At 38.7% G+C, this 25,601-nt stretch overlaps 1 protein-coding gene across 6 annotated transcripts; it reads right to left on the bottom strand.

Moving 5' to 3' along the window:
- Nucleotide 1: 1 nt before the first annotated feature.
- impdh1b (IMP (inosine 5'-monophosphate) dehydrogenase 1b) lies at nucleotides 2–19,062 on the bottom strand. Of its 6 annotated transcripts, none has more exons than XM_085250873.1 (16): nucleotides 18,498–19,062; nucleotides 12,491–12,589; nucleotides 12,233–12,310; nucleotides 9,363–9,411; nucleotides 8,086–8,187; nucleotides 7,889–7,963; nucleotides 6,159–6,365; nucleotides 5,980–6,067; nucleotides 5,691–5,890; nucleotides 3,812–3,902; nucleotides 3,578–3,673; nucleotides 3,119–3,262; nucleotides 2,850–2,994; nucleotides 2,619–2,762; nucleotides 2,454–2,537; nucleotides 2–2,113 (listed from the first exon to the last, which is right to left on the bottom strand). In XM_085250873.1, exons 1-16 carry the CDS (start codon nucleotides 18,707–18,709, stop codon nucleotides 2,092–2,094), a joined length of 1,836 nt encoding a protein of 611 aa, XP_085106999.1. In that variant the 5' UTR covers nucleotides 18,710–19,062; the 3' UTR covers nucleotides 2–2,091. The 6 variants fall into 6 exon arrangements, with proteins under 6 accessions (XP_085106999.1, XP_085107002.1, XP_085107001.1 ...); XM_085250876.1 differs by lacking the exon at nucleotides 18,498–19,062 and adding an exon at nucleotides 14,647–14,792; XM_085250875.1 differs by lacking the exon at nucleotides 18,498–19,062 and adding an exon at nucleotides 14,552–14,788.
- Between the last annotated feature and the right edge of the window lie 6,539 nt (nucleotides 19,063–25,601).

Below are 25,601 nucleotides of genomic sequence, written 5' to 3'. Positions count from 1 at the left end.
ACATGGTTTTATTCATTTATTCTTTTTACTTTGATGAACAGCAAAAGCAACGTTCCTCTGTCGAGTGTTTTACTGTAAACATGTTCTGACACAACAGTCCTCAAATTCCCCTAAACGATTTACTACATACAAAGTCTTTTTAGTCCATCTAAAAAAATAAAAATTAAAAATTAAATTGCAGTTATCTTGTCATTTAGATTGCAAGTTGCATAAGCAACCGCTGTGTTTTGGCAACGCTTGTGAGGCTGATAAGGCAAAAAAAAAAAAAAAAAAAAAAAAACTACTTCAAATAACTGTATTTGTGCCTTTTTAGATGGACCAACAGGACTCTGTACTTGACAACTTAAGACGTTTTAAAAACCTGAATTACAACTTTAGGTGGGGAAACTGAAAACAAGCAGCAGTCATTTCCAACTACAGGTATACAAGTCTCCATATATTTTAATGTACTTTTTGCAATTCAGCCCAGCTGCAAGATCATGTTAGTCAAGTGAACCCTGCGCAGGGTGTAATACATTAGCCAGTTAGGAAAACAATTCTTGCTTACACTCTGGGCCACAAAAAACAAAAACATAACTTTGTATGAAAATGTTAGAAAATAAACCTACTCCTACATAAGCTTAACGATAAAAACAAACAATGAGACTGTTTCAAAGCAAGAAATGGAGTCAAGAAGGTCTGTAACATTATGCATTTCAATGCATTTTCACATAGCCGTCTTACAGCTGTTACCCACCCCCGTTTCAAGGCATGTCTCCAGTGAAAAGACACTTTAAGACTCCGAGAAACTATGCCACGACGTGAAAAGAGCAGGAACAAACAAGTGAGAAGCAACTTGTTGCACCAATTTTGGTTTTTAACTTATAAAAGAAGTGTCAAACGAAGTGTAAATACACTTGGCAGTATGTATGCAATTAACGCAGAATATAAATACAGCCACGGTTGGCTTAGTGAAAAAAAACATGCATATCAAAAACCCTTCATGCTCATTTCAAAGCCCCCCTCCCCGAGACTATACAGGTTTAATATAAAGCTTTTGTTGTTTTTAATATATCTAAAAGTATTCAAAGTACGGGCAAAAAAACTCAACTATTTTTGATTGACACATTTTTATTGTTTTTTTTCTCCTTTAAATATACCTGATCTTCGGATTTTGGTCCTCTCCTTGCTCAACACATGAACACTACACATCGAGATGGGACACTGGTTATTCGGCTCAGTATGTCTAAGGGGTAAATGAATATTCACGAAGATAAAAAGGTTGCAGGTCTGACCTCCATCTACTGTTGACACTGGAGGAGACAAACTTGACCAGATGACTACCATGGCCGTGTATTTCTGACTGCACGATACACCGAGTGAATGAATGCTCAACTATAAGCGGCTACTCTTCGTGCAGCGCATACCTGTAATGATGTTTGCCGTGATCGACTGCCACGCTGCACAAATAGAGCAGAAGTGTTTCTCTTGTTGTTTGCATGTGTGTATTATTCTGGTTCCAAAATGGGATGTTTGAGGCAACTCGCAGGTAAACATCAGGGGGAAATTAAGAAATAAAGACAAAAAAAAAAGGATGCTGATGGGACCTGCGCACAATGACTGTTGTCAGCTCACTAACAGAAACAGGACAAATAAACATAGCGCACCTTCACTTTGTCTGTCCCCACACACACACATACACAAAACTATATCACACATTCAAGCACACTATTCTTAATTCAACCACTTTGTTCTCTCACTGCCATCGACACGCACATATAACTGGGATCGGGCTGTATAGCTGTGATACAGGTGTGTGTGTTTTTCCAAAGACCCTGATGCTCTGCTTCTTAAGTGCAAAATCCAAGGTGTTCAGAGAGTTAGGTGTCAGTTTGAAAATTCACACTTCGCTGCAATGCCCCTCCTCCCCCTTCTTTTCCCCCCTCCCTCTAGACCAGCCGGGTAAGATCAGAAAGAGCAACAGTGAATATGATGCTGCAGAGGGGGTGTAGTTGGCGGCATGTGTTCTAGCAGAAGTAGCGATATAACATTTGGTCACTGTAAGATTGGGAAGGTCCTGTGCACTGGGTGATCCACATGTCACACCCCTGTTCAGTAAAGCCTCTTCTCAAATCTGTGGAGGCAAAGAAACACCAAATCAGCTAGTTCATGAAAGGATGCATGGGCACTGTCTGTGCTACCGCGTATCATGCTTTACCCTCCATTTCTCTCAGTGGGCTCACATATTACAAAATGAAACTCATCTTTTCTGAGGTAACATCAGGCAGGCAGCAGCAGCAGTTTCTTATCGACTTCTACTCTGATTTTTTTCTGTTTGCTGCTCTTTAGAAACCAGAAAGATTAAGAAACGGCTGCCCATCTTTTATATACAGTCTACACTCTACACTGTTTATATCAAGTAGCTAAAATATGACTAAAAGAAAAGACATTCTTTTGTGGGTTTTTGCACTTACGAGTGGAGACCATGAACACCACCCTCCACCTGTGCAGATAAGGTGCGCTTCTCAAACTTCAACTCTCCAGAGTACATCATGGAACTGTATAAAACATACAAGCACCATCATACATACTGCTTATAAAAGCATCTCATAACCTTAAAAAACACACACACAACTCACCGAAGGACGGAAAGACTCTTTGCCCCAATATCTTGGCACCCATGTTGGATTCCTGCTATCAGGTATGGTACAAACTTGTGAATGGAACCCTTGTCCTGGACTGAGCCCGACACACCCTGGGCTACTTTCACTTTGTCACCCTCACTGTGGACAACATATCACCAAATTCATATACATCCCAGTGGTTCACAATATTACAATAGCTGTAGCTTTTAATAACCTCACACATACCTAAAATAGCGTTTCTGACTGCTCGTGCTTTTCTCCATTGCATCCAGGGAGCCCATACCACGATACTTTTTCAGTCGCACACCGTCTGCAAAGAAGTACTCTCCAGGAGCCTCAGTTGTGGCTGCTAGCAAGGAGCCCATCATAACTGGAGTGAGAGCAAATTTCTTGTGAAAGAAATGTATAGAACTGTATAGAAATCAGACATTTCTAAAGACCTATATGAAATATTAGCTTGAACAAACTGCACGTCGCCATCTCTTAAACCTCACCAGTTGATGCACCGAGAGCTAAAGCCTTCACCACATGGCCCACAGTTTGAATGCCACCGTCAGCGATGACTGGCACACCGAAACGCCTAGCATACTCTGCCACCTTGTACACAGAGGTCCCCTGGGGTCGTCCACATGCCATGACTAGAAAGTAGAAAACACATCAAACGTGACTGCCATGTTGTTTTAAAAACACTGTTTTTGTTCGTTTGTTTGTTTTAGTATAAACATGACCTAGTCTGAACATGAGACCGGTCCCCATGGCAACACAGAACAGAGGCCTCGGCAAATCACCATGACAACTAGGAGTGGTCTCAGGGTATTAGTTTCCACTAGCAACTGATGGCCTTTTCATCTTAGCAAAGCTCATTGCCGGAAAAAGGATCTGCATAATTTTTTATAAATACTTATCACTACACTTAAGTTCTATCATCATATCACGGTTTCCACACTGAATACCTTCTTGTGTGATGCAGATGGAGCCGCAGCCCATGCCGACTCTCAGAGCATCCACGCCGGCATCAATCAGATTTTTGGCCTGGGCTGCTGTGACCACTGTAGGAAAGGTGGAAAAGTGAAAACTGTCAAGAAATGTGTGCAAAAAAAATATATCTGTTTATTTTGTTGTCATTTATGTTACTTTTCATAAAGGGACAGCCACATAATACTCACTCCCCACACCAACAGACTCACCATTTCCTCCCACCACTTGTAATTCTTGATACTTCTGCTTAATATAGTTTATCATGTTGATCTGATACACCGAGTTGCCTTGCGAGGAGTCCTAAAAAAAACAAAAAAGAAAGAAAAAAAAAAGAAAATATATATAAAAAAATATTTATGGTTTAAACATAATAAGTTTAGACCATAAAATACAGTAACACCTAATAAGTCAAAACAGACATTTGAATGGCGTCGCCGTGTGTTTTTTTACATGTGGTTGTTTTTTTCCTGTTTAATAATATTCAACATTGCTATCAATACATTTTTCAAAAAAAATGGGTTTAAAAATATAAACAACTGTGGGATACTGTTTGTCCGTGATTTAGACAGGGGGAACAAATTGCGGCAGGATCAGCCTGATGTTATTTGTATCCCGCTGTAACTTTACTGAATAAAGAGGTATCATCTCCAAAATGTCAGGAGTAGTTAGTCATTACAACAAGTGTTTGTGAACTAAAAATCAAGAATGTGGGATACTGTGTGATTTGAAGAGCCCAACGCCTGCTCCCGACGAAGGGAAAACCAACTATGCAAGGGAGACCTACCTTGGCACTTGTGCAGGTGAAGCCAAAGGGAAGATATGCTTCACCATATTTTCTAGTCTTTGGCTTAGAATGAAGTTGGTTTGGAAACATATTCAGCTATGCTTCATCTCCTGCTTTGCGTTTGTGTAGGTGCCCCGTGCTAGCAGTGTCCAAGTGTTGTTGTCCCCCCCCCCCCCCTTTTCATACCGCCCCCCCATTACAATGGCTCTGCACCCCTAGGGGGCAGACCCCACGGATCCATGGATTTATTTGTGGACTTAGTCACATATCTCCTTGAGAATTTTACTCTGTAATAATTAACATTTAAGCTACAATTTTAAAACAAAACACAGCAACAGGAAGTATGATTTGGGCTATAACATCAGTTTGTAATTTACCTGCAATACTGAATCGCACCACAAGGTGGTACCCATTCCATTTAGTTGTGTTTAGTTACAGTAGAGTGTTCTACACGGAGTCTGACAGTTTCTCATCATGCATGAATAGTGCCTGTACTCTTTTTCGAGATCTATTCAATCAAATTTAATTATATTGCGCCAAATCACAACAAAAGTCGCCTCAAGGCGCTTCAGACCTGCCATTATATGGCCAATATTAACAACAGCCACACTGCTAGGCTCTTCAGTGAAACCAAAACATGACACAGGTTTCACATCCTGTCGCCATTTAACACTAGAATCACCGACAGACCCCTTAGCATTTTAAAAATGATGTCAATGTTAAAATAAAACCCCATAATCTCATATTGCATCTCAATTTCTGTGTAGCACTCTGTAGTGTCAGTTTTAAAATGCAGTCAATGACCAGTTCAATCCCTTTCAATGTAAGTGCCCTGTTTTAATACTTTCTTAATGTTAGTACCTCCAATTAAAAATCAGTTTTTTTAAGTTTACTACAGTAGTTTTTTTTTCTTTTCAAGGCTAATTATTTAGATGTCTTATTGCGCTGTTTATAGTACTGTTTTTTTATGAATTCTAAAAATGTTTTAGCTATACAATAATGTAAGAAAAACAAAAACAAACAAACCTTAAAATAATTTCCAAAACTATTAAAATATAATCTGAAATATTTCTTAATGAGAAAATTATAGAAATTAGCCACGTGACTGACAGTGGCTGCCATTTAGCTACAAGCTGCTCTAAAATTTGAAATGAATCTTCTAAGTAGTGCCGATGGGGGACAGTTTTTATGACTGTGTAATGACAATAAAGATTTATCTTCTCTACAATACATCCAAGTATCTGTGATGTGACCGATCATTATTAAAGCACCGACCACAATCTAACTTTTTAAAAAGCACCAACCAGTACAACGACATCAACTCCAGCTTGCACCAGCAGGTCCAGTCTGTATTTGTCGTCCTCCCTGGTTCCGATAGCAGCACCACAGAGAAGCTGTTTGCGTGAGTCTTTGGAGGCGAGGGGGTACTCCCGGTTCTTCTTTAGATCCGTTCTGGCAATAATGGCCACCAGTTCATCGTTATCATTTACAATGGGAAGCTTGCCTGGTTACACAGAAAGTCGGGCTATTAAAATACAATAACCAAAAAGAAGTCCAACATCTATTACACAAATACTTTTTCTTTAAATTCACCTTTTTTGCTGCGCTGCAGAATATCATTGGCTTCTTTTAGTGTAACACCAGCAGGAGCCACTACCAACTCCTCCCTCTTAGTCATAGCCTGAGAGAAGACGGGGTCAGTGTAAAAATAATCGGGTAAAGCCAAGTTTTTATAAATGACAGAGTTTCTTAAAAGCAACAAGAACACACACCTCCTCCAAAGGCTTGCCACGGTCTTTCTCAGAGAGGAAGTCGATATCTCTGGAGGTGACAATACCCACCAGTTTGCTGCCCATTTTTCCTGTCTCTGTGACAGGAATACCAGAGAAACCATGTCTAACTTTGGCCTCAAACACATCCCCGACTGTGTGGCGTGGACTCATAACAACTGGGTCTGTAATAAAACCCTGTTCGAACCTCTGGAAGCCAACAGAAACCAAAACAATTATTTTCCACTGTACATCGGTAATGTGGCAAAAAAAAACAAAAAAAAAACAGCAAAAGCCAAAACACACTACACAAAAAAAAAAAAAAAAAAAAAAAAAAAAAAAAAATCGTGAGCAGAAGCAGCAGAAAAACAGTAAGTAACACACACACACACACACACAAATATAACACACATGTGACGCCATTACCATAGCCTATATAGGGACAAGATGGGACACCATAACAAGAAAAGTCAAGAGCATGAATCACACAACAGCTGAATTATGTTGGTTGAGGTAAAGGTTAGCACTAGGGCTGGGCCATATTATACCGTTCACAGTAATACCGGTACAATGTTAGGCAACGATAAGAAATTAAAATATCGCGATATATTATGGGTAACGCGCGCATGCGCAGTGCCTTTGTTTTCATACGCACATGGCCGAAAAAGCATGGCGGTAACGGAGAATGAGAAAGGAGAAAGCGGATTGTTGAGTGAAACGGATGAACCAGAATTAGTTTGTAAAAGTGGTGCCACTTCAGTGATGTGGAACTGGTTTGGCGTTTGTCCGTCAGATACACAACAAAGCACATTTTGTTGTAGAACATGCAAGCAGCCGTCTTTATTATTTGTCGGACTAAGGCGCTCGTAAATCTGGGAGTAATAATCTGGGTCCTAAACTCCGTCCGATTCAGGTCCCAAAGTCAAACGAACACTGCAGCATCACTGAGAGTTAAAAACGGTCTAAATTCTTTCATCTTTAATAAAACTATCAGCATTGCTGCTTTACCAGGTGTATGAATGTCTATTAAGTTTAACATCCAGGCATCCATGAGAACAGAATTTATTACACTTAACGGAGTTAGAAGTTAGCAGGACGTTAGCGGAAGTTAGCTCGCTAGTTTTGCTAGTTACCTAAGCATGATATAGCATGTTCTGACAGAGATTTCTGAAAACATTCAAACGTACAGCTCTGCTATCACTTGTAAAATAAATGAAGACAGGAAACTAATAGTCATTAATATACTGCAACAACACAGGAATAGAGCAGCTGTGATAGAATACAGCATTAATGAATCAATGGTACAGAAGTGGAGGAAGCAAGAAGTATGAGTTGAATAAAGTTTGATTTATCCGACTGCTTTGTTTCGCTTAATGTGCCTTATAATCCCGTGCACCTTATGGTCCGAAAAATACGTATTTGACTTTATATTTGGCACACTGCAGTTTAATGTTGCAAAGCACCTCTTTTTAACTTCAGTGGATAATTTTTATATAGCTTTAATGCACATAAAAAAAAAAAAAAAAACAGCTGCTTGTTTAAGTGAAAATAAATGGATCGAGTTTTTTTTGCGCTAGTGAAGTTGTGGAGTTGTATTTTGTCTCGCGTCAGTTATATCGTTATCGCAAATTTTCAAATATATATATATCGTGATAAATATTTTTGGCCATATTGCCCTGCTCTAGTTAGCACCCTTTAATGTGTATAAATATTTGTATGCAGTCACAGTTTACCTTGACCTTGCGGACCTCGTTGGCTTGGAATTCTGGTGTGCAGTTGTGGTGAATAATGCCAATGCCTCCCATTAGCTACCAAATTTTTTAAAAGAAAAAAGAAAGAAAGAAAGAATGAGATGTGTGCTTTTTGATTAAACAGTTACAGAAAAAATAAAAAAATAAAAAACTGTGTCCTTAAGATGCTAGTTTCTTACCGCCATAGCTATTGCCATGGCCGACTCTGTCACAGTGTCCATGGGGGAGGAAATGAGAGGGGTTTTCAATGTAATCTTCCTAGTCAGTGCTGATGTCAGGTCCTGAAAGACAAAAAAATAGGGGATTGAATATTTTGCATGTGGTCCACCAGGGGGCAGAATGAACTAGATAGCCATGAAGGACTTCACTGTAAATATCCTTCAGATCAGACACCAGAAGGACACAACAAGGTTAATACAAGCAAACTTTTATAAAAACGGGAAAACAATGGAGCCAATTTTAAGCTTAAAAAAAATATTTTAAGCTTTAGATTTAGTTCATATTAGATATGAAATGCCTCCAAATTAAAAGACACTGACGTAACATACTGCAACTGTTGTTCCTACCAGGGAAAGAAACATGACACTGTCTGGAAAAAAATAGGGATGAGCCACACTACAGTGTCCAACGACCAGGTTTACTTTTACTTATCGCCGATTCCCAAAACAACCAGCACATTTCGTTTCAATCCACTGGCAGAGTGAAAATAATAACATTCCACTAACATGGGAAACCAGGGAAGTGGCTCAACAGTATCTGATGTAGACATAAACTATAGTGGGTGCTTGCAGCGTTTTCTTTAGAGGTTTATGGTGAAGGCCAGAGAAAATGCCTAACGCCACTTTGCCAGAGCACACAACTGCACCAACCTGCTAAATTCTACTGTGAGGTATTAAAGAATGTGAGGAAGACCATGACTGCAAACAATGTCCCAAAACACCACCACCCTCAACACACAGCACTACTTCATGCTTCTATGCCTCAAAGTATTTAGACTTATTCACTATTCAAGGTTGTGCAAGCATTTGTGTTATTTAAGCATGAATAGGTTCACTATCCTGAGAAAAACTAGGGCAGACCAAGACTGTGGAGAAAACAACTAGAACATAATATGGCAGCCAGGCAAATATGTCCCATAGTAAAGAAAGCACTCTAACTCGTAAGGAAACAGAAAGAGATTAAAACTAAATTAAACCTTCAGATAGACGAAGCAGAGGAGAGGGATTTCCCGTAAAGCCCTGAGATTAACCCCCCTTTTGCCTGCTGCAAGATGAGTAACTAACCGGACACAAATGTGACCACAAGGGTGAGGGAGCAGCCAGTGGGTGACCACATTGGGGGGGAAAAAAAAAAAAAAAAAAAAAAAGCAAAGCAGAAAGAGACCAAAAGATGCAGACTGTTTTAAAAGGGCAAAAATATGACTCAGATTCCTTGTTCACATGTGTACGCTACTCACCACTTCGTCAGAGGTAAAGTCGATGAAGCCAGGTAAAATCAGGAAATCGCTGAAAGACATAAGCAAAGTGCAAAGTAAGGGGCTAATAGCAGCAGTTTAGCAGTATTGTGAGGTCTAAAACTCCAACAACACCTCAGAAATATTCCAGGAGATGGTGTTCTATATGTTTCAGTGAAAGCTTGTAATGGCATGCCTAAGAAAACCAGATGAATTAAAGGATTTCACAACTTTGAGGAGTATCTCAAAGCAAATGGGGTGTACTGAACAAACTAATAAAAGTACTACAGTTTTTGATCTGTAGTGATAACAGAACTATTTAGATTATCAAAGAATGTGAATAGACTTCTGATTGTAATCAAGGCCTTGTAATAATTTTTTTAAGTCACTTTCCTACAGAGTCACTCCTCTCCTTCTGTGTAATATTTTAACCAAGGACAACAACCCATTTTTGGACACTCTTGCACCACATCGTGGTTCCCAGAAAATTACAAAATGGCATTGCGGCTGAGTACAGACACTAAGTGCAGCTGGGTGCGCCCTCTACTTGGTAAAAAGCTACAGTTGACCTCTTTTCAGCTCCTGGCCTGTATAAACACAATAAGAGGCAGAAAGATGAGTGAAGCAGCGAGCGCCAGACGTGGGAATGATGTGTTTATTTTTCAGCTCGAGTCTGTATGTATTTTGTGGGTTTTTTGAGATGTTTATGTAAGAGAGAGAGGGGGGGGATAAATGGAAATAAGGAGGAATAAGTGAAGCTTTATACATCTAGTGAATGTTGGAGGAAACTATGAGGTAACAGTACACAAACATAAAGCGGGTCTAACTGAGAACAGGAGTAGAGAAATCTGGTAGAAGGCTTTGCCTACCCTCACTTTAAAGCGCAAAACGGGACAAGCAAAATGTCCAGGGAACATCTGCTGTCATTTAGCAGAAGCCACAAACCGCAGCTGCAGCACACAGACTATACTGTCTGCTTACTGCTGACCCCAAGTCAGCAGTAACCTGATTGCCGTGTTGGCTTTGACTCCTAAAGAAAACACTGGCTCGGCCATATCGCACAGGTTGCATTTGAATGTTAAATGTAGACAAATCTACCATGCTAATGGTTTCAAAGTAAAACCAAAGGCCACAACAGGCCTTCACCTGTCAGCTTTTTCCCTGGCACTGAAGTTGTATAGTTGTGTGTATTATCACAGGTTTTAGCCGCACTGTATTATTATTATTAATATTATTTTGGTTTTAGTTAGATTTCAGAGCTTGGTTGAGGGTAAAACTGACACTGATTTTGAAAGACAAAGCACAGAAACGAAGCTCTGAAGGTATCAAGGTTTGTACAGCACTATGTGCCCACACCCTACAATCCTATTATTACAGTTAATTGGTACAGGTTAGATCTCTGTATCAGAGTCACCTCCCTTTATTAAAACTGACTACCAAAGAAACATTTCATTACTACCTAAAGATCATAATGTCATGCTTAAAATATTCCATCCTTAGCCTGAGGTAACTTTGGCTAAGTGTGACCCCACTCCATTATCAGGTTCTAGGAGAATGCTGCCATGCAAGTTCTCCTTACCAGCTTTAACATTTAAAATGATTTTGAAAGTGTACACTCGGCTCCAAGTCTCAAAAGTTCACACATTTATTTATATAGCTTGAATTAAACGGGTTAATTAAAGCCTGTAGCTTTGTGTGGATGGCAGTGACCTCATATGCAACCACAGTAAATACCCTGTTTGTGTCAGAAAGCTGCATTAGAACAGAGACATGTACAGGAAGGAACCTGTAGATGTACTGAACAGTGTCGGCATCTAAAACTCATTTGTGTGCTCTTAACACTTCCTTGAACAGACAGTCGGTATACAGGCAGTCGTGCACTGATACTTTGAGGGCCATTACAGGAAGAAAAGGTGTGAAAGTAGACTTGATTGGAGCAAAATGTTGACACGTCGCATTCAGAACAAGGTTGCTGCATCTGGTATAGCAGGAAGCTGCCACTCACAGAAATCTGATTCTATCTTCCTGCAACTGTGTATCAGTTTCCCTGTTTGACTATTTCCTCCAAGAAAAAAAAAAAAGTTTGTAATCAAATATTTTTTTCATTCATATAATAAAAAAATAAAAAAATAATTTTTAGGTGGACTATATATGCTGAGTCAGCTATCTGCATTGCGTTAATTAGGAGGTCGAGAAACTGATCTGAATTTCATTCTTATCAATTACCCCTGAAATTCACATGATATCAATTCAGGCAGTCACGTTTGCAACCTTTCCCTCCACACGTGACGCACTATAGGGAACTTATGAATGCAGGCAAGATTAAATTGGTTGTTTAGTGCCAAACAACCACTACAACTTAGCTTGCTTTGTTCATTTATGGTTATGAAAATAAAAGGCTATTTACAAGAGTTAATGAAGGAAAATAAGTCTACACAAAATCCAGCATGTGCGTGTCTATACAGCATGTCATCAGAATGTCAAGCAGAGGAGTGCAAGAATTGCAAGAGGTCAGAAATGAGTGCTTTTATCAAAAGTATTCATGCTAAAGAGCACAAGCTGCTCCATCATGCTTTCTGCATTTACAGGAGAGGTCACATACTTTGATGATTAGTTGAAGTTAATAAAACAGCGATGTCCCGTGAAAGCAATTTTCATTCCCATGACCCAAATCAAGTTAAGAATTTCACAAAGCCTTATATCTACCATCTGCCTTCATGCGCCGCGGTTCATGGGATTTTTGATATAGTTTGTTGCAGTCAAAATAAAGTTGCTGTAGAAGAACAATTATTTGCTTCTCCTCTATGAATTCACTATTTAGATAGATCAAGGATTTTCAGTTTGAAGGTGACTGTTTTTTTTCTTTTACTCACTTGTAAGTCAACCCATCTCCTTTAGAGCATAGCTCTTCAGCCGTTTGACCATCGGAGACAACACACTGTTGGTCAGATCTGCCGGTTCAAAACGTGTTGGCCATTACAAAGCACTGGTGCTTACACTCCACCCACAACTTCGCAAAAAGGTTGGTTTTTTTTCCTTTTTTTAAATGAGGAAACCTTACTTTGAAATTAATGAAAACATTTTCAAGAAAAACAAACGAAACAAAAACTTTGCAATGAAGGGAAACTTACTTGTATGTTAGACCACCTCCAGTGGAGAAGAGCTGCTGTGCCGAGAGCCCATCATCGGGAATGTAGCCTGTGCCACCACTTATTAGGTAATCTGCCATGCTGTCAAATGACCAAAACAAAGCCACTTCAATCAGCTGTTTTAACGCCAACACTCAACATTAGGATGTTCATCTACAGACAGTGTAATGACGCTCTGCAGGAAGACTGCACAGCCACTGTGCAGGCAGAGCTTTGGTGGGTGACCTTCTCACAGGAAGGTATAACCATGGCAACATCAACATCCCCAGCCAGCCTGGGGTCAGTGCGCCTGCGTGACAGGTGCTTCCCCCATAAATAATCCTGTACTAAACTTGCAACCTTGCTGGTGGTACTTAAGATGAGATCACCTTTTAAACCCAAAACAGGGGACACTCGGAAACCCACAACACTTCTACGGGTAAATACCACAGCTTAGCCACAACTCACTAAACTAAAATAAAAATCGAGTCTCTGCTGAAGGGAGATGTGTAATAAAAACATTAAACACGTTATTATTTAATAACTAATCTAATGCCAAACAAACCGCACACGAGGCAGATAACGGTGCACTACTCTCCACACCATCGCGTGTGAAGGAAACCATGGCCGGGTGACCCACTAACATATAACTGCACCATTCCATATTAGCCAATCATGCATGCTTTCGATTTTCAAGGAATGAAATGCAAAACAGTAGAGTTAAAAGATTTGGATTAAATGTCAGAAGAACACGGTAACCTCAAAACGCCGTGTCATCTACACTTGCACGATAACGTTTACTCCCCTAGTGACCCACATTGCATTATCAGCTAGCAAACATTAGCTGCTTGCGCTGCACGCCGGGAGTTAGCAAAAACATGGCAGTCAGACCTGCCTTTGTTTATACAGAGATGCGACTATGCATCATCCGTGTAACCTTATCCATGCTATCGAGGACCCTCCACATCGCTCATTTTCCAGAAGCTATAACGGATTATTACATTTTAGCAACACTTAGCTCACATGCTTATGAATTACCTTGGGTTTCAAATCACTACTCATTTAGGCTTAGCAAACGTTAGCTAACAGGTGAACCTTGTTGGTTGGCGTTTGAGTATTTAAACCACGTCGGGAAAAAAACGCATTCTAATACTTGGTAAATATTTTGGTAAATATTTTGGTCCATTTCTATATTGAATAAACCCTCTGGTATATCAGGCGATCGGTGATATTTCAGAAGACTTTTTGAGCGAGTTTGGTGCTGCGTTCAGTGGCATATGTTGCATTTTCCTAAAGCATGTGGTTGCATAAAGGTTGCAAGACCTTATCTAGCATTTCCAGAAACGTAAAGTTTAGTTTGTTTACTTCTACTTGAACCAAGTTCATTGCGTCTAATAATATTAAAATTATGTGAGTAACACCGTTATAATTTAGCTGTTCAAAAATACATAATCACTCAATGAAGTCAGTCTGTCGAGTCAAGCTATTAACCTAAAGTAATAGTAAACCATTACCAGTATACGTAGGACTGAAAGCCTTATCACCACGAGTGTTTTAACAACCACCTTGTACTTGTACTAAACACTAAGCAGTAATTATAAGTAATAAATTAACTGATAAGCTGGCCAAGTCAATCAGTCGTTAATGTTTAACACAAATAATGTTTTCCCCAATAGCGTCAGATTCAGTTTTAGATACTCTCGTGGATATTCATATTGCCCCCTTAAGAGTAATGCCTGCACGAATAAAATAAACATCCTGCTCACAATAAAACAGTTATTTTATAAAAACAAAAACGAAAACACACATCCCAAAGTTTTCACGCACTGCATCCTGGTTATATGCTGAACTATACGTGCAGACATGTGGGAGAAACCATTAGCATTTAGCATTAGCTATTCTCTTATTTTAGCTTCGCTTGTGGGAGAAAAAAAACAAGGCTCCCGACACTCTAAAACAAGCTTCTTATATCTTTAAAACCGGTAAGCGAAAGCAATTTAAACTACGCATCTTTTCTGCTATGGTAAACTCAACATCTTTTACAGATTACGGTTAGCTAGCTACCTCATTGAGCGGATGCCCACGCTGGCCAAAAAGGAGGTAACTTTCCAGCTGTAGACTGAGAGCAATTAAAACAGAAAGCAGTTTGTTCCCGTTACCTCGAAAGACAAACTGGATTTTTTTAGCCAAAAAAATAAAAGAAAAACAGCAGTCTTTTGTGGCTCCAAGATGTAAACGTCAGCGATGAAGCCAGTCAAGAAGTGATTGCCTATCGCTGTCTTCAGACAGTGCGTGTTGGTGTTATATATTAGCAGCAGCGTCACATCCCCTCTCCCCTTCAGGCAAGTTTAACCCTGTGCTTCCTGTGACCCTGAAATCAGGAACAATATCTGGAATCAAAGTAGCAACACGGGCTCAGGTGAAACGTTTACTACACGGATGTGCAGCCAGACTAGTTTTATCACTAACATTTTGTCAGCCTGCCCACAGCATAGTGACAAATCACAGTAATAACCAGGCAATCTTTATATTCAGCTTTAAACACTGGCAGTTTTTCTTTCGCTTAAAAATAGCCCCTTTTTTGTATTGTTGGTAAAATCTCTAATTGTGTGTAATTAGCAAACTATAGTCTATGTGTAAGTCATCCTCATGTGTTACTACTAAATATAGGATATTGGTGTAAATACAAGCTTGGTAGAATAAGGCAGAAGCCTGAATGGTGATTGATCCTACATAGTGCATGAGCATGAACTTTAACAAAGTGAAAGTGGAAATCAGGTGACCATAGACAGTTCTTTCATCATATCAGGTTGAAATACAGATGAGACTTTTAAGGCTTAATATCCTTAACCTAGTGAAACATTGCCTTGAACTTAAATTTTGGTCACATGCAAAGGTTCTTAACAGGATTAAGTGCAATGAAAGGCCAGCACTAACCACATTTCATTCACATGATAACATTTGAACATTTGAATACTTTAACACACTGTAACTCAGGCTGGCTATGCTGACTTAAGGAAAGGACCTTTATTGAACAAATGTTGTGATCTTTTGTTATTTACTTACAATTTTTTTTATTAAGAATGCAAAATTCTACCACTGAAAAAAATACCTTACTCTATGTGACATAGTCATTAAAAGTAAACATAGAAAACAGCTTACTAGTAGAAAACATATCTATAGGTGTTTTGATTTCTAACAAATCAAGCAAGTTCAACTACAACGGAAGTAGGGATGTCTATTTTAAGGATGCCAAATAGTTCCTAAAACTGTTCAGTACACACCCACTTATACTGAACTGAAATTATAAGGAACATCAAACTACTCCATACAGTCAGTGTATGCATCCATACACTTCTTGACAATTTGACAGTGTATTGCCAGGAGCATAAATGTTTTGCATGGCATTACTTTCATCCAATTATATATATGATGGTGGGTGTCTTGTATTCTCTGGAAGGAAAGAATTAGGCTCTTTAACAATAACCCAAACCAGGTCTGGCACAGTCAAAAAAGGTTTTTCACATGGATGACTTCACCAACGTCAAGTATGTTCCAGTTTATTATTAGATATATTCCAGACTTTCAGGAAACAGGCTGAGTTGTTCATTCATGCACCTCACAGCCAAATAAATGGCTAATTATCAATAACAGGGTGGCTGAACTGTGTCAGAAGTTAATGCTTTGTTCACTTTAAACTTGTACATTCAACACAAATGTCCATGTAACATAACAGCATGTTTGCTAACAGCATTTCTTACATATTTTGTGAAGCTTGTTAAAAGGTCTTTATTGCTTTGCAAATATGACCTAAACCTTCATCAAACTAGATGAAAAAAGCCTAATGAGCGCTAAAAGAAAATTTCTTACACGTGACTTGCTTGTGAAACAATAGCTACAACCAAATGTTTGCAACTAACTGTTGATTAGTCTGCACGTGAATTAAATGAATTTCTCCCCATAGCTCTGTACAGAATAGCTTCAGCTCCCAGATGTTTGGTGTTGCCTTAACCAGCTCGCTTTAGGTACCACCCTAAGCATTTCTGTTGACTCGAGATAGGGATTTCGGCGTGCCTGTTCCAAAAAATGACCTTCTTTCTTATCTGAGTGGGGGACTTTTTAGAACACCGGGTTGGAGATTCAGTCCAGATGCCTCTACATTCTTTGTTCCTTCTATGACAACATGCAGAGCTCATCCATTCACACAGCATTACTCTGATAGCTATCTGGCTTGTCCATTTTATCTTTAGCAAACTGCGGTGTTTGTTTTAGGGGGCAGTTACTTTCTCTTTGAAGCCCTCTCATGCACACTATTGTTGTTCAGTGCTGTCCTGATGGTGGACTCTTCCCATTCTGATCCATCACACCATATTATCATATTGACTGAGAACACTTTACTCTAGATTTGCATTATTGATTTCACACTATAACACAAAGTTAGTTGAGATTCTGGAGATCAGCATAAACCACTGTGAATTTCATCTGCTTTGGTGCAAGTGAATGTTGCAGGTACACTGGAGAGGCAACAACAAGACAACCCTCCAAAACAGAGTGGTTTTGCAGGTGATTACCATTGCTCTCTGCTTATCCCTCCTGAGTTTTGTTTTTTTTTAGTTTTGCTTTTTACCCGTATCTCTGTCAGCACTAATAGCATGAAGTGGTAAGTGGAGCCTCTACATATTGTCACAAGAATGTTTTCCTTGCAAGGAGTTGAGCCATCACACAAACTCTATCTGCTGCTTTGTTTGAAGAGGAACTAAGCAAAAACCTCCAGAAAGCTACTCATACATTTTTCTGACCAAACTGTCAGAAACAGACATATATAAGCATGCCATAAGGTCCTGATGTCCTTTAGTGGCACCTGTACTCACAGCCCAGCACTGTGCAGCTCTGATAGTGCTCTTTCTGTTCTTGATCACACAAAGAACCAGATGGCCCTTTCCAGCCCTTCTTGTGAAACAGCCCATCTCCCAGTATCTCTTTCACGCTCTTGAGAGTGTGCTGAGAGACAAATCAAACCTTCTTGTAACAGAACGCATAGATGTGCCATCCTGAAGGACCTGTGTTGCCTAAAGGGGTGTCTAGTACTACTACCAGCAGTGACAATGACACTAACAAAAATAAGTTATTGAGAAATATCAACCATGAAGGATGGGCACAGTCTTTGGCCACTTTCTGCAAAACCATTCCCTTTGTGATGAGTGTACTTTTGCAGAATTAGAGAAAAGGGTTGACAAAATTTAAAGCACCACTGTATAGATGTTGTTTCTGATCCACAAAATATTTGAGACTGATATTATCACCAGACAATATTCAGAATCACATTTTATGCCCTTAAATCGACAGTCCTTCTTTGTTCTGTGTTAATCCAAGGCGAGAGTTGCTAGATATGTTTGCAAAGGTGACTCAGGGGGGATCCTTTTCCTTCTCTGTGTTGTGTGTCAAATTAAATGTGGGTCATTGCAGATATGGGTCAGTGGTTCCTTTATGCACTGTAGCTATTCTAAGCGCTTGCTTTAGCCTTGTTTATCCTCCCTGCAGCATGCTGCTCACTCCTGCCTTGATGGTGCATCAAAGAGTTGTGAGTGTGTGGGTGGGTACAAGGGGCAGAAGGACCAGGTTAAAAATAGCACATGACAACCTATGACAAGCCATTTTTATTGTATTAGCGCCTGCCCATAAACTCAGTGTTGTTGTCTGCATGGCCTCCAAACTACTAAGAATGCAGCACATTGAAAGCATGATTTAACCTCAAGCACATTTGCAAAGTGTGTGTGTGGACATGTAAATTGTTCCAGGTACACAAAGATTATTTACATGAAGCAACCTTGCAAAGCTGCAGCTGGTAAGAGTGAGCTGAACGTACATCACCAAGAGTGGTAACTAACAGCAAGACATAAATTTTCTCTTGCAGCTGAGAAATTGCAGCTGTATTTGAATCAAAATACTGTCTAGTTTGATACCTGAAGGTGTTTTTGTTTTTTTTTCATATTCTATCCCAGTCACCTACCTCTCTGGGCCTAAACCAGCCTGGATCCGTGTGGCATTGTATCGCTGAGCTGCAGTTTCATGACCGTGTGAGCTTTGCCGGACGTAACGTTTTAATTCCCGGGATGAAACATTGTTACATGAGCGCTGAGTGTCCCCTACAAATCTTAGATAGTCCGCTTGCTGGCTCTCATTCTCTCCTTCTCGAAAGTGCTCATGCCCAAACCCCTCCATTGTTTGTCCAAGACCAGACTTGGAATAACAGATCCTTGCATTGAAATTCAACTTAATAATATCAGAGAAGATATCCAAGAGCTGAAAGCAACATGCAGGCCAAAACAGAGAAGATTGCTTTCTTTAAACCCCTCGATTTATATAAATGTCTTCACCCAAGTTCCGTAAAAGTTAGTGACTTCCAAATGCAAATTCTTCATTTGTTTCTTGATAATCTAATCTGAATTCCATTTTGTCTGCTCTGTTTACCCTGATGCTGCTCTCCAGTCAGGTTATGAAGCTACACATAGGTATTCCCACAGAGATAACAGAAAAACCCTTCTCAGTCTACACCATCTGTCTGTGAACAGGATGCACCTGCTTACAAAAAAGGCTCCAGCCACCTCTAGGCGTGTCAATAGAGGGCGTCACCTTGGAGATTCTCCCAGTGAGAGGGTGTTGCTGTGGAAATGCCAGGAACTGCACTTTGTTTTGGTGAGGCTGTTGTGCTCATGTCTTCGAAATCTTAGTGGAGGTTTTCAGTCATGACAGAGGAGGGCAGTGGAAAAATGATGGAAGAGCACGGTAACAGCCCCATATTGTACTTATGTCTGGGATAAAGCAGTCATTGCCCTGAGCGTTGAATACAGGTTGAGTGAGTGAGTGGCACTGTCCTGCTGAGTGCTTCCTGGAGCTCTCTTTATGTCTTGCCCGCTCTCTATGCACGGGTTAATCCTGCTTTCTATCAGCACGTCATGTTCACAAAGAGGATTTCAGAATTAGTCGGACCAGCTAGAGTGAACGTGCTCTGCAAAGAGAGCAACATATTCAAATCAAATTCAAATTTTATTTGCCACATACACAGTCATACACAGTACGATATGCAGTGAAATGCTTACACAACTGCTCGTGGCCTAAAGAAAAAAAAGGCTATGAATAAGATAGGAAATAAATCGATCGTGGCTCAAGAGTTGGGAGTTCGCCTTGTAATCGGAAGGTTGCCGGTTCGAGCCCCGGCTTGGACAGTCTCGGTCGTTGTGTCCTTGGGCAAGACACTTCACCCATTGCCTACTGGTGGTGGTCAGAGGGCCCGGTGGCGCCAGTGTCCGGCAGCCTCGCCTCTGTCAGTGCGCCCCAGGGTGGCTGTGGCTACAATGTAGCTTGCCATCACCAGTGTGTGAATGTGTGTGTGAATGGGTGGATGACAGGTTGTGTAAAGCGCTTTGGGGTCCTTAGGGACTAGAAAAGCGCTATACAAATACAGGCCATTTACCATTTACCATTTACCATAAATATGAAAATTAAAAAGGGTAAATTTAACTGGGAAAGAATAAGATAAAATATATAAATTAAAGCTGAAAATAAAATAACTGTACAACAAAATACACAATACACAAATACACAGTATAGAAATATATAAGAATGTATGAAGAAATATAAATAAATATATATACAATAACAGCAGCTGTACAAGTATTAAATGGAAATGAAGAAATATAATGTCAAGTGTTGTGCAATCCACATTTCTGCAAAAACCACAAACACAAAGCAACATTTATGGAAATATTTGGCAAAGGCAGCTTAAACTTGCATTTCTTCGTGCTGGAAGGGTATGATTTTACAGCTTCTCCAGCTTTGTGACGACCTCACAGAAGGTAGTAGTTTGCATTCCAGAGATATCAGTCTGTATAAAAACAACTCGGGTGTAATCATTCTCCTTACTACTCAAAGGCCGAGGTCAGACCAGCAATTTGAAACAACTTGTATTTCTACTTTAACACTGCAGAGCATTGATTGCAAAAGTTTAAGTGTTACATAATTGCTCTGAATTTCACTTTCAAGTCATAATCCTACATGGGTGCAAGTCCATTATGTTTGTCTTGTCATGTCAAATTGGTTGTTTATTGCAAAGCAAAGGGCAAATCTCAAATACATTTAGCATCATAACAGTCAGTCCAATCTAAATGTTGTTGTGCATTCAGTGAGACTTTTATAAAGCTTTTTTATTATTGACTTCAAGGAAAAAATACCAATAACATTAAAATAGCCACTTCTTTCCTAGACATAACCTTATCCTGACATGACCACTTTAAACTGTGTGGTTTTTATCTTAGGTGGTCTTCTAATGCTAAACTCAAACCCCCTAAAATAGGTGGATAAATGTGTCACAGATGGCGATAAAAAGCATTTTCACAGGATTCTATTTAGCCCATGTTGCTTCAGTTGATTGGGGTTTGTTGGCATTCATATACACACAGCTTTCTTGAGGTCCTGCCACAGCATTTCAGTCAGGTTGAGATCTGGACATTGACTGCAACATGATGATTCTTCTATTTTTTAGTTATTCTGTTGTAGGCTGTCTACGGTGCTTAGATCATTGTTCTGCTGCATGCTACCCCCAAAATGACATGTACCAGTTCAACAAATGGCCTTTTATAATATAAGTTAAATATAAACTGGTTTCTAATCTGAATGAATTTGTGCATTGATCCCGCTTCCCTCTCTGAGAGCTCATTGCTTCTGTAGTGCCTGAAAGTTATCTAATCTGGTATTAAACGGTTAGTGTCACATGCAGGAGAACTAGAAGGATCACACTCTTAATTTCACATGTGCATGCCCTTAATTTGTCCCTCATAATTTGATTACATTTATTGTAATGGACATCATGTGAACAGTATGGGTAGTCATTGACTAGCTGTGATAAATCAGAGTCATAAGATTTAACACGTGAGTAACAAAAGAGCACTCCTTGTAAGGCTAAGTTTGTATGTTTGAGTCTCCGCGGATGACATATTCCTTCAGATGATCTGAATTCATTTCAGTTAGAAGAAACTAAAATTAATGTTCTGAAAAGATAAATATAATGTCCATCAAAATGTTATTTTAACTTATCTTATTTTATCCAGGTGTTAGGAATCAAGCAATAAGACATAAAAGCGGACTTTTATTTTGTCCAGTAGGAAAAAGAACAAAGCAGTTACAATAACTGACTAAAAGAAGAAAATAAAAATACTAAAATGTACAAAACAGAAGTGATAATAAAGACAAATGGAAAGGTAAATGGGGGAAGATACTGTGCTTTCACCAGACACCAGGGGTTGGCAAATACATTTAAATACAAAAACTCTGAAAAAAATGTATCAAGTCATCTTTAAAAAGAAGAAAAAAGCTGAAATGTAAAATCAATAATCAAAAATATGAGTACATGTAAGTAAAAGCAAACCTAAGGGAGGGTTAATATGCAAACTTCAGCAAACTCAAACAAATGCAGAACCTCGACTTGACTAAATGAAATGTGGTGCCAATGTTAATAACTGCATACCTTCACCTTTTCCTGTACTGACATGCTGATATCTCTATTATGTTACAATATAATAAATTATATTAAAAAATAGACATACTAAAGTGTGGTAGCCCTATTACAGTATCATAACAGTAAAAGCACAAATTTAAACAATAAAATGAATAATAGCTGAATTATATTTAGCTGCTTCAGTAAGATGCCTTGGTACTATAAATACGCACTAACTGCAATAACATACTGTTTTACATCTGGATAGAATGGATATATTGTTAATGTTATTAGTAACAACCCTGTTTTTCCCTCTATGGGAAGTTTACTGTAAAGATCCTTATTATTATGTAATACAACACTGTTGATACAGTGTTGTATTACATTTCTCACTGATATTCAGTGCCTAAGTCTTCAGGCCGTTCAATATTGCTTTGTTAACTGTAAAGTGCTGCCATCTAGTGAATCCAATGTGCAATTATTTCAGATGCCATCATTTCCTTAGCAAGGTTTGTCTTCCTGTGTTTCATGTGTTTTCTTACAGGTCTGTTTCTGTTGATTCAATGATATTCTTGCAGTGGGGAAATCAAAATCTTCTTCCAGTCCATAAATCCTAAAGATGATGGTTATAAAGTGAGTCAGCTGTAAGATGTTGTTAACCAACATAGTTACTTCCTCAATTTTTATGATGACCCAAATAAAATTGGATGAATTCTGCGTAAAACAACGAATAGCTTCTGATTCACAGTCTCGTCTGGTTCTTTTCCTCCCATTGTTTCATTGCTTTTACCAGATAGCCTTTCAGCATTTAGAGTAAACTCACCAGTGAGTCACAGAGCCACAATTTATTTAGCATTGTGCAAAAAAAGAAAAGAGAGAAAAAAACTACTTATGTAGTTAAGCTATGAAGGAAACAACCAATCAGTTATGGACTTTGTTGCCCTTTGTTTTAACTTTTTAATGATTGATTAAGGTTATGTGAAGTGAGGTATAAACTTTTTATGGCTTCTCAAATGAAGCATGACAGAAAAAGTTTGAGAAGCATTAGCAAGAAAACCGTACTGACCTCTAAAGAAATAAAACTGTATTAAACTGAGAGACAAAAGTCTAGGCTTTAAAAAGGAAGCCGGAATTATTTATTAACTGCATGTATGAGCAGCCTGAACCTTTCTACTTTTGCCAAGAAGTAAGAGAGAATACTAAACATGTGAAAAATATATGGAGTACATGTAGTGCCACACACTAAAAATCTGAGAGTCTAAACCGGTCATTATCTATTGTCATTCTTTTTAAACTAACAATCGGTTTCTATTAATATAGTTCCAAGTCAGTGCTCTCTTTACCAACTGTTACAAAATAGAAGATCCCTTTTTACCTCAGTTCTTTGCATGCCCAAGCATCTACAAGCTGCTTAGACAACTCCAAACCTTTTTTTCAACTTTAGGAAATCATACGACTGGATTCAATGAACAGATATCATAATGAGATCAGCTCACAGGGAAAACTATTTTCAATGTTATTTGTGAAAGTACATATTTGTTTTAGTTACTGTGATATGTTGCTGGTTAACATACTCGAATGAATAGAAAAAGAGTACAACTGAAAGCTTAGACCATACAAAGTTCTGAGCTAAGATAGTGAAAAGTATGAAGTGACCTCGATATATGTTGCTCTACATATTTTTCTGGTATCTCATCTCAGTTTTAACATGAGCAAAGTGAAAAACCTCCTGATAAACTGGTCTAAACTCGTCCATCAAAGTAGTTGTGTAATAACCATTTTTAAAGTGGTTATTACTCAAGTCCTTTATAATTTCTCAGCTTGTGACTCAGTGAGCATGTAGTAAATAGATTGAGCAATGATTTCCCTTACATTTCCACATTGATCTAAGACATAAAGCCTCACCGTCTATAGGAGCCCTAAATGAAGAAATGAAAACATATGTTTGCTGTTTACGAAGAAGTTTAGTATCCTAATAAATGAATAAATAAATAAATACATAACTAATTAAACACATAACAATAAGAAAGTTGAGTGTTGAGTATACCGTAGGCTACATCAAGAAAATGTTATAATTAATACACTAAGAAAATGTCAGTATGAAAGGCCTAGATTTATTTTCTTTATAAAAGAGCACAAAATGGACATTTTAGGTTTTGTCACATTCCTGAATTTTTTGAGACACAGCTTTCACTTTTGTAAAACAGAGCCAGTCAAAATGGATGTCTGAATGTGCTGGACAAGAGTACAAGGAACTTGTGTGCAGTCCATACACAATCACTTTAAGGGTCAGCTAATTGCCAAATGTCAGCATGCTAACACACCATTCTTTAACCATCCTACAAGATGTTGGAAAGTACACATTAGGCTTTCCAAACATCAGCATTAGCCAGATAACTTTAGCATTTAAGTTACAGTAGTTAGCACTACTGTTAACAGCCACACAAGTTCTGTCCTTACACCGACATGATGACTTGGCTTTGGGAGGTTAACAAACTCATTTTTATTGTAACCCTAATTGTAGTATCTTGTTATACTTGGAAAGAGACTAGAAAATGTCACAAGTATAAATGGCTATGTTTATTAAGCAAATATACGCTCACTGGCCACTTTATTAGGTCCACCTTGCTAATACTGGGTTGAACCGCCTTTTGCCTTAATTCTTCATATTCAACAGTATATTCAGCTGGAAAGATTTTGTCCATATTAATATGATAGTGTCACAGTTGTTGGCTGTACTTCCATATGATTACAGTGTACTCATAGTCATGTTAAGAAAATTGACATATTAGAAGTTGGGTACACTGTAGTCATAAAGGAAGTCCTTGTCAAAACAATGCCGCTGGACACTTTTTGGGCACTTATTTTGCGTTATATAAATACCCATTTATTCAGTGCTCCTTCTTGATATAAAATTTGCATGTATAAAGTCACCAATCAAATCTTTTTTTCTTTTATTTTTTTAAGATACAAGCTTATTTAAAAATGCTTTAATTTTTTCCCCTTTGAAAGAAGTTGTTAGTTATGGTTTTACTGCTGTTAACAATGCTGTTATCCAGGCTAAGAAAGTTCCAGATGTACTAATAATTCAATAAATATTGAAAACATTTTGGCAGTCAAACTGAGACCTGAGCATTACAGCAACAAAAGCCAAGCATGTCCTGACAAGGTGAAAGCTCTCTGAGAAACACAAACCGGCAAATTAAAAAAAAGGTTTTGTTCTATAATGGAGACAGCTGTTTAAGGAGTTGAAGAGTAAAGCTCACTAAATAGTTTTGACATTTATCTTCGTACTTGCTTGTATAAGGAACCCATTTTTATCCAGCAAGCTAAAAAAAAGAAAAGAAAAGAAAGAAAAAAGAAAAACCAGACAGTGAATTCAAAGTACTTTCATCGAATAGAGGTGTTTTTCCCCCATGACATGTAAAGAAAATCTTGTGGTTACTGAATCAGAGTTAAAATTCATTAGCTTCTGCACAATGAGAAAAAGACTGCTCTCTCAGTGATGTTTGCTAGGATGTTTAATTTCTCGATAAGAACGTTTTCTCCATTTGAAGGAACAAAAGGTATTTAGAGTTTGGTGCACAAAGAACACCAAGTCCTGAAGAGTAGGACAGGTTG

This window comes from Mchenga conophoros, linkage group LG17 (genome assembly GCF_057382185.1).
Source record: "Mchenga conophoros isolate Kocher_MC1m ecotype Shallow Benthic linkage group LG17, M_conophoros_male_GT1.1, whole genome shotgun sequence".
NCBI lineage: Eukaryota > Metazoa > Chordata > Actinopteri > Cichliformes > Cichlidae > Mchenga > Mchenga conophoros.
The sequence above is the reverse complement of the archived record's forward strand: the minus strand, read 5'-3'. Positions and strand labels throughout refer to the sequence as shown.

Bases quoted from the DNA above. Each gene is read 5' to 3' on its own strand.
- impdh1b (XM_085250873.1), bottom strand. From the start codon at position 18,709: ATGGAGGGGTTTGGGCATGAGCACTTTCGAGAAGGAGAGAATGAGAGC. The intron at 5,891-5,979 runs GTGAATTTAAAG...CTGTGTAACCAG, and splicing joins TCTGCAGCGCAGCAAAAAAG to GCAAGCTTCCCATTGTAAAT. The intron at 2,995-3,118 runs GTGAGGTTTAAG...CTCTCACTCCAG, and splicing joins AGCTCTCGGTGCATCAACTG to TTATGATGGGCTCCTTGCTA.